The sequence below is a fragment of the Sapajus apella genome, unplaced genomic scaffold (assembly GCF_009761245.1).
Source record: "Sapajus apella isolate SASKATOON/1434 unplaced genomic scaffold, GSC_monkey_1.0 scaffold313, whole genome shotgun sequence".
In the NCBI taxonomy this organism is placed as follows: domain Eukaryota; kingdom Metazoa; phylum Chordata; class Mammalia; order Primates; family Cebidae; genus Sapajus; species Sapajus apella.
This window is the reverse complement of record NW_022437253.1, coordinates 32,807-42,034: the sequence shown is the minus strand read 5'-3', so window position 1 is coordinate 42,034 and position 9,228 is coordinate 32,807. Positions and strand designations below refer to the sequence as shown.

Sequence of the window (9,228 nt, the reverse complement as noted above, 5' to 3'; positions counted from 1 at the left end):
GACAGCGATGGCTCGCAAAGCCCACTGGAAATGGGACCCAGTGCCTGGGCAGAGCCTTCCTTTCTCCGGGAACATGGCAACCTTCGGATTGAAGGTTGTGAGATCAGCGAGGGAAAGCAGAAAGCAAAGGTTGTCAAATTCCTTGTAGTTGCTGCGCACCTAGGGAAATGAGAGCTGGTGATTAACACCTGAATACTCTGTGGGTGGAAGGAAACTGAGCGCCAACGTGTGGGCCGAGTGGACTTCCAGTGTATTTTCCAAGTACAGCTCAGCTAACCAAGTGAATTGAATTCGGAAACTTTTTAAAATGTACCTCCGCACTCTCCCAAAAAAAGAGCTACACTAAACTACGGTAGAATACAATTGTACTGCCATCAGGAGACTTTATGGTACCTCGAGGACCTTGTTCTCCCACACCTCGCAGCTCCTGGCAACCTTTCTTTAGAGAGCATCAACTAAATTATTAAAACCTGCACCCACCAGCCTAGGGTCTTCAGCTCTTTCTGTGCCCCGTAAGAAAGAGTACTTTGCCGGGCGCGGTGGCTCAAGCCTGTAATCCCAGCACTTTGGGAGGCCGAGGCGGGTGGATCACGAGGTCGAGAGATCGAGACCATCCTGGTCAACATGGTGAAACCCCGTCTCTACTAAAAATACAAAACATTAGCTGGGCATGGTGGCGTGTGCCTGTAATCCCAGCGACTCAGGAGGTTGAGGCAGGAGAATTGCCTGAACCCAGGAGGTGGAGGTTGCGGTGAGCCGAGATCGCGCCATTGCACTCCAGCCTGGGTAACAAGAGTGAAACTCCGTCTCAAAAACTCCGTCTCAAAAAAAAAAAAAAAAAGAAAGAGTACTTCCACTGGAAGCTGGAGATTGTGCTACGGGTTGGCGGAGTGGAGGTGGGGTTCCTACTGAATGCTCCAGGAATTGGAAGGTGCTGTCTCTACCACCCTGTTGAAATAATGGTGACCTTTCCGTCCTTTTTACAAGGGATGGTTCTACAATAGACCTAAGCCTATAATTTTTTGATCAAAACTCTCAATCAGTGGCCTAAATACACAGTCTTGGCTAGAAGCCAGAGTAAACAGACCAGGGGTTTTCTCAAGGGAAAAAAAAATAGGAATGACTGCTTTAAGAAACGCAAACTGTTGCGGGTTTGTTTTTGGTTTTGTCTGTCGAAAATCAAAGTGTCTCCGAAAGTCCCCAGGATAAGTTGTTCTCAGTTCCTAAAAGCCAGACCCCGAGCTGGGCTTGGCTACACTTGAGAAACTTCAAAGGCGAACCCTAGGCTACGGGCCGGAGGGCAACCTTTGTTGACTCACCGCCCACCAACCCCCCGCCCCACTATCCGTCCCACAAACACACAGATACACAGCCGCCCCAAACCACCCAGCACGCAGAGGGCACCTCTTCTAATAAGTTGGGTTCTAATCATGCCAGGGACCCTGATAAAAGTCCCCTACGAGCAGTTACTGAAGAGGAATCAATGCAGGTACCTCCGCAAGAGTCGTGGGAGAGCTCCTTTCCTGATCTTTCTAACAGTAGCTCTAAGGCACAACTGTAGAGTGTACTTTGCAGCTATAAGGCACTTGGGATACGTGAGATCTGCCAAGCCTAGAAACAGGAAGAAGGCAGAGCAAGAGTGCCCTATGTACTAAAAGCCCACTGAGTCAGTCACGCTAGAGTCTTGTTCCCGGAGTTTTGCCGTAACCCGCCCTCTAATGATGACCACCACATCTGCTCCGCCGCAAAGCCGCTTGGTCTCTTTCGAAGGTTGGGGCGACCTCCAAGCCCCGGAGGGCGAAGCGACAAGAGGCTACGCTGGGTGAAGTTTCCAACCGAAGCCAACAAACGGCGCTATTGTCGCGCCTGGGTTCTGGGAGCCCCAGGGCCGTCTCCAGTCGGAGGGAGCGGGAGCTCTCTAGGGAGGGCGGGGGAATGAGGAGGGGGCCTTGGTCGGGTTCCCAACCCCAGATCCAGAGCTCTGTGAGCCGCCCAAGGATACTTGGAGGCTGGAGAGGGCGAGAGAGCTGCTGAGCGCCTTCTCTTCTCCTGAAGAGGTTGAAGGAGCCGTCCTGGTTCTCGCTGCGTTCCTCTGCTTTCCTCGCTGCGTGCAGGGTGCGCGTCGGAGAGGGGCTCCTCCAGCTCTCTTGTCTTCCCGAAGCCCCAGCCATAACCGAAGCCTCCTGCGCTGCCGCGACACCTCTCCCGACTCTCAGCGAAGGTTGAGCCGCTGGGCTGGTACCTAAGCCTGCAGTGCTGGTGGGCTAAGAACTGATTTCTTTCCAGCCGTCCCCCATCTCCCCATTCCCGCAATGGTAACCTTGCTTGTCTATCGAAATGATAGTTTGTATTTAGAAACTGTCCTCAAAAGAGTTTGAAGGAAAATCTGGCGTAGCTCTTACTTGAGGATGTGCAGATCACCCAGAACTACCAGATACGGTGATAGATTTTATGTACCTTTTATCCCCCGAGAGGGGGCTGGCGTCAGCGAGAAGCCGGGAGATTTGGGAGAGTGTGCCTGACCCTGGCAAAAGACTGCTGTAAATCTGGCAGGAGGATGTAAGGCAAAAATGAGCTCACCTAAGCCTCGGGCTAAGTGTGATCAAATGTCAGACAGCTGGGAGCAGTGACTAGTTTCCCTGGTAATCTGCTGCGGGAAGGATGTCAGCCCAGCACTGTATCCCCTGCCTTGGGAAATACGCAGCCCAGGCGCTGTCACCACAACGTTTACTTGGGTCCTAAAACTTGGAAGGAAACCTGACATGTGTCAAGCTACTGGACGCCAGGCAGCGCGTCGGTTGGGTAGTTTAGTAAAACGCGCTTCACCTAGCAACAGCCTCCAGGGCCCAGAAAAGCCCAGAGTGGGCATGCGGGGAAGACGGCAGGAGGGCAGGGATATTGCACAGTGGCTTCTGTAGGAGAGGATGGATGTGCCTAAGAAAATTTGACCTTGTCAGCCACTTCGCGAAGAAAACAGGTGCAGGTAGGGATTGCCTAATAATCATTATGTTTTCTGAGATGCACTTTCCAGCCCATGTTCGCTAAGCGTTGTGCACATTCTCTTTCTCTCACGCGCGCGCGCGCACACACACACACGCTATATCCATACACAGAAAACTTCCAGAGTTTAATTTAAAACCCTAAATCCGTATACCTATCCAGTGGATCGCAGCCCCAGGCTGCGGAATACTCAGGTCAGGTGGAACACAAACATAAGGAGCAAGCTTCCAGACCCAAAACTTCCTGGAGATGATGCCGGCTGGGAGCCGGGATTCTTTAGCCAGCGGTCCGCCTGGCCGAGAGGGGGCTGGCCTGCTCTGCGTCCCCCACCCCCACCCCCTCCCCCACCCCCACCAACAAACCGAGGAGGCGTACTTTTAAATTCGTGGAGGAGAGAGAGGGGGAAGAGCCCAGGGTGCAGAAGTCCCGGGATCGCCTGGTCTTGCATTAACGCTAAGAAGCTGGAAGCCTGGGCTCCCCCCCTCGCCCCTCCGCCCACTTAAGATTGTGCTTTCCGTTTAGTTCCCCACCTTTCCACCGGGCTGGGGATGGAGGCGGAGCGAGACCCCACACCTTGTGGACACCTTATTTTAGTTTATGCCAAATCTGCCGGGATGGCTTCTCATTCCCACTCGCTACCTCCGGCTGCTCCGAGAGTTTCAAACGCTGTGCCACTCCCTTGACCTGGCGGTGGCGATTATCCGGGTTTCCTCTCCCCGCAGCCAGAGTTCCCGCGCCGCTAGTCTTTGGCAGATACCCCCAACAAGCAAGTGAATGTCCCGCTCCGAATCTCAGGAAGTCTCTAAAACAATAAGAGAGATGGACGGAATCCGTTAGCAGAGCCTGCTCCTGGGGGAGGCGGCACGGCTGCGCGCCCAGAGTAGCGCTCAGCGGCCCTGGCAGGTGCGGGGGCAGCGGTGGGGGCCCGGCGGTTCGCCCGGAGGACGGCCTCGGCTCCGCTCCGGCCAACGTCCCCCCTCCAAGAAACTTTTCTTTCACTCTGAGAGGCTCCGTGTTGCCATGAAAACGGATTTTCCAAGGGGCCCGACCCTCCCCCTTAGGGGCATCGGACTGGAAAAACCGAAATGGCCAGAGAGCAGAGACAAAAAGGGGCCGCTAAGCGGGGGCCAGGAGCGAGAGAGTGAGGCCGGTTCACCCCCTACGTCCCACACAGACTCTCCACACCACCGTGTGCGAGCGCCTCCGCTAGGGTCAGGAGACGGGCGAATGACTGCTCGCCCGCCCTCCCGCGAACCCCCAAGAGCCGCACAGCCGAGTGCACCCCGCAGTCCCGAAGCCTATCTCGCATATCCGGGCCCCTGACCCACGCTCAGTGCCGGACGCACTGGCCCTCCTGGAGAAAGGTCTGGGCAACCAGCGGCCAATTCCAGGGAAGGCTTCTTGGAGAAGCAGCTAGGAGCACTTCCGATGCGCCTGGAGTCCCTAAGCCGGCCTGGGTAGCCGGCGGTGCCCTGTGTTCCTAGCGCTGGCAGCAGAAGCCGCCAGAAAACCTCCGTGCAGACAACGGGAAGCTTTGCGGGCTGCCCTGGGGAAGGGGCGCTGGTCGGCCTTGACAGGTTTGCAAAGTTGTTTTCTAAATTCCGCAGGCGCCCCTCTGCCTCCTCCCCACAATCTGCTCGCGTGCCCCCTCCCCCCCACCGTCACCTCCTCAGGTTTCGTTCTTTCAAACTTTTCGAAACCCTAATTGGTGGTCTCAGAGTGGGTCTCGTGGACTCCCGCCTCCTAAGTAACTCTTACCGCTTCACTCTGCCAAAGAGGGGCGTGGGGGTGAACGAAAAGGCTCCCCGAACTTTTTTTTTTCCGGCCAGGCAGAATGGGGGCTTGGTAATGATTGGCCAGGGCGCATCACTGCGAACCTGTCAATCACGGGGCCTCCGGGTGGCGAGGGGCGGACCAAGCCCCAACCCCGGGGGATCCGAGCAGGTATAAAAGGGGCCCGGCTAGAGCCCAGCCAGACTGTGAAGGCGACCCGCTCGAGACAACGCATCAGGTGCGAAAAGCCCGCGGGTTCCTCCTGTCTTGGCGCGGAGCACCTTGATAAGCCTGCAGTTCCCGCAGGACCCGCTGGCCCACAGGCCCCCAAGCTCCGCTCTGACGGAGTCCCAGGGCCTTTTCACCGTGGCCGCTCCAGCCCCGGGAGCGCCTTCTCCTCCCGCCACGCTGGCGCACCTTCTTCCCGCCCCGGCCATGTACAGCCTGCTGGAGACTGAACTCAAGAACCCCGTAGGGACATCCGCACAAGCGGCGGGCACCGGCGGTCCCGCAGCCCCGGGAGGCGCAGGCAAGAGCAGTGCGAACGCAGCCGGCGGCGCGAACGCAGGCGGCGGGAGCAGCGGTGGTGCGAACGGCGGTGGCGGGGGCACAGACCAGGACCGAGTGAAGCGGCCCATGAATGCCTTCATGGTATGGTCTCGCGGGCAGCGGCGCAAAATGGCCCTGGAGAACCCCAAGATGCACAACTCTGAGATCAGCAAGCGCTTGGGCGCCGACTGGAAACTGCTGACCGACGCCGAGAAGCGACCATTCATCGACGAGGCCAAGCGACTTCGCGCCGTGCACATGAAGGAGTATCCGGACTACAAGTACCGGCCGCGCCGCAAGACCAAGACGCTACTCAAGAAAGATAAGTACTCCCTGCCCAGCGGCCTGCTGCCCCCCGGCGCCGCCGCCGCCGCCGCTGCTGCCGCCGCCGCCGCTGCCGCCAGCAGTCCAGTGGGCGTGGGCCAGCGCCTGGACACGTACACGCACGTGAACGGCTGGGCCAACGGCGCGTACTCGCTGGTGCAGGAGCAGCTGGGCTACGCGCAGCCCCCGAGCATGAGCAGCCCGCCGCCGCCGCCCGCGCTGCCCCCGATGCACCGCTACGACATGGCTGGCCTGCAGTACAGCCCCATGATGCCGCCTGGCGCCCAGAGCTACATGAACGTCGCTGCGGCGGCCGCCGCCGCCTCGGGCTACGGGGGCATGGCGCCCTCAGCCACCGCCGCTGCGGCCGCCGCCTACGGGCAGCAGCCCGCCACCGCTGCCGCCGCAGCTGCGGCCGCAGCCGCCATGAGCCTGGGCCCCATGGGCTCGGTAGTGAAGTCCGAGCCCAGCTCGCCGCCGCCCGCCATCGCATCACACTCTCAGCGCGCGTGCCTGGGCGACCTGCGCGACATGATCAGCATGTACCTGCCACCCGGCGGGGACGCGGCCGACGCCGCCTCTCCGCTGCCCGGCGGTCGCCTGCACGGCGTGCACCAGCACTACCAGGGCGCCGGGACTGCAGTCAACGGAACGGTGCCGCTGACCCACATCTGAGCACCGGCCTGCGTTCGTCGACCCTCGTTCCCCACCCTCCTCCACCCTGCCCCGCACCCCCAAGTTGGGAAGCCTTGTTTAGCTTTGCTTGCCTGGGACTGTTGCCTTGTACCGATGATGGGGAGGACTGAAACTTTTGCTGTAGCTGTCGGGTTTTGTACAAAAGCAAAAAGAAGTCAGGAGCAGCGGAAATGGGACTTCTAGAGAGATCTTTTACCCCACGCCGCTACCCCTTCTTTCTCCTTTGTAGGCTGGGAATCGCTGTGATATTTGCAAAGAAAAAACAGCCCCCAACCCCCACTCCTCCTCCTGAGTTCCTGGGTTCTTCTGTTACATTGAAAATGTTGTCTTGTTAGTTTGCAGTTAGCCAAGGAGTGAGTGAATGGGAGAAACAAAGTATCGGGTGAGGCTGGCTGGACAACTGCAACGCCTACGCCCCCAGTCGTGTCGCTTCTGTTTTCTTCGTGGTTTTTTGGGGCGCTGACCGCTCCAAGCGGCGCGGCAGCTAAAGCCAATGTTAATTTATAGCCAGGTGTGCGTGTGTCTCCCGCCTCGCCGCCCCTGGCCGCGGGACAGCTTCTGTCCAGTCATGTTGAGTTGGTGATTTCTGCCGTGATCTGTTTGATATTTCGTCGCGCTAATGTGTTCAGATTTCGTTTGGGTAGTGGGGAAGGGGCTATTTTGTTTCAGGGTTTTCAAGCTTTTACTCTTAATTCCTAAATGAGAGATCAATAAATTTTATAAACAACATGATGGAGTCCTGATAATTTTGCAGCCCTGAAACTTTTTTGCAGGTTGGGGAGGGGACCAACACTCGGATTTACAAGTGAGATCCCATCCTACTGGCGGGGTGGGACCTGGGGAGAAGCAAGCATAATCCGAAATGGTTTCCTTTTAACTACTGTTGATCCACCATACACCGGCTCCCAATATCTCAACTGAAACTCGGAGCACAAAGCGGCTTGTCTTCCCAGGAGCGCCTCCCGAGAGCGGGCACGCAGTAACTAAGGCGCAGAGCCCGCGGCCGTGCACTTGTTGGTCGCGGTGAGCGTCTGCTCCTTCCTAGTGTCTGCTACCACAGCCACGCGAGGTGGGGCTGGGAAGGCGCGGCCGCTGAAACCGACCAAGAACCGGGCACTTTTACCTTTGTGCACTGGGGCGGGAAGACATTTGAGCCGAGCTGAAATATTTACAAAACGAAAACCCTTCGGAAATCTCGATGATCCTATTAAAAATAAATGGTTACAGGGATCCCCAGCAGGAAACAAATACATTTCAACCCTGGTAGCTGAACCGGCGGAGTCAACCTTCAGAGCTGGAAGATTTGGCATTAAAAAGCACTCCTTAGATTTTTCAAAGATCTCAGAAACTCCTCCTAGGCTTTTTGTTTTTAACATGTCAACTCAGTCCACCTATTTGTCTTCCAGAGAAGGCGCCTTTTCATCCGGTGTCTTGAGCCCGCTTTCTACTCCTCTCCCCCCACCCCCTCCCCGCCACTTTCCTCCAGTCCCTGACCCTTGGCCATTCCACTGTGCCCCCCGAAGGGCCTTTAGTTTCGCGCCCAGCCACACGGCCCCAGTGTATCTGTTTGGGGCCTAGGAAGAAAACAAATAGAACCAGTGTTTTTTTACCCCCTCCTCAGCTGTTTGAGGTGATTTCCTTAATCCCTTTAATCCTGTTACCTCGCTATCCCAGAATAACTAAACTCAGCCTTTCCAATAAGCTTGGCCTGGTGCACTGTTTTCATCCTCATCCACTACTGACCACAGGTTTCTTTGCTTGAGGTCTGCTGGGACCCTAGGCGACAGAGTCTCCCGTAAATTGGTCCGAATTCCACATTTCCAGCCGGCTTCCTTTGTGCCGGCCAGCCATTCACCTGCGGGCCGGGGCGGGCCTGGGGGGTGTGGAGGGGGCTTTCTGAGGATTCGGGGGTCGTGCTCGCTTTTTACACATCACTGCGGATCCTGGAGACTAAACCCATCCCGCCTCTCCAAGAAAGGTCGGGTCTCCCTGGGAAGGCAGCGCCAGCCCCCTAAGACATTTCCACTGCCATCCCTCACCCCCGCACTCCATCCCCCACTGTGCAGCATGGGGCGGGAGGGGGCAGGCATTGATTTACTGACCCAGACGCTTTGCCTTCCACCCAGTCCTCCTCCTGGTCCTGCCGCGCGCGTCCAGGCTCAGCCTCGGGCTCGGGCTCAGCCTCAGCCTCAGTACCACTTCCCCTCCTCCCCATCCCAGGGCCACAGACCTCGAACCCCTCCTGGCCGGTTAGTGCTTCAACCCTTGTTGCTGTGATTGGAGCAACCCGGCAAGCTGCCTGGTCAGTGAGGCTCGTCTCCCCTAGCCCCCCAACCTGGGTGCTCCAAAAACCTAGGGGAGAGAGGAAACCCTCTTTTGTGTTATCTATCCCCCATCATACTTTTCACAGTGTTTGGCCTTCAATAAAATACCTGTCCGTAGGTTACTCTGGGTTTCCAATTGCTAGCAATTGTGGACTCAAATTTGGTCTGAAATGACTCCAGGAGAGGGAGGGTAAAATTTGCCCCCACTGTGGGAGGCGGTGCCAACGGGAGAATAAACTCTGACACTGCCTCTTTCGAAGAGTCCATTGTGCTACTGCCTTCTTAGAAGTACCAGGGTCACCCTTTCAGCGTGTCTCACATACTGCTCACTCTCTAAACATCCATAGCTTTGTGCTTCACTTTGTCTGATTTCCAAATTGCCTTTAAGAGAAAAAAATGTCATCAATCAGCACATTTGGAGGATTTAAATACGGAAGAAAGATGATTTTTTTTTTTTTTTAATTTCCTTCAGCAATAGGGAAGAGAACTGAACAGAACTAGAATGAAACTTTCATCTTCTAGGCCGGAGTTTTCAAACCGGGGCCCCTCCCCCATTCCTCCC

General features: G+C 56.8%; 1 protein-coding gene across 1 annotated transcript; it reads left to right on the top strand.

Annotated features, from left to right (window-relative positions):
* The first annotated feature begins 4,933 nt into the window (after nucleotides 1-4,933).
* Nucleotides 4,934-7,072, top strand: LOC116545624 (transcription factor SOX-3). The gene has a single exon (XM_032272158.1). It carries the CDS (start codon nucleotides 5,209-5,211, stop codon nucleotides 6,319-6,321), a length of 1,113 nt encoding a protein of 370 aa, XP_032128049.1. The 5' UTR covers nucleotides 4,934-5,208; the 3' UTR covers nucleotides 6,322-7,072.
* The last annotated feature ends 2,156 nt before the right edge of the window (nucleotides 7,073-9,228 follow it).

Bases quoted from the DNA above. Each gene is read 5' to 3' on its own strand.
- LOC116545624 (XM_032272158.1), top strand. From the start codon at position 5,209: ATGTACAGCCTGCTGGAGACTGAACTCAAGAACCCCGTAGGGACATCC.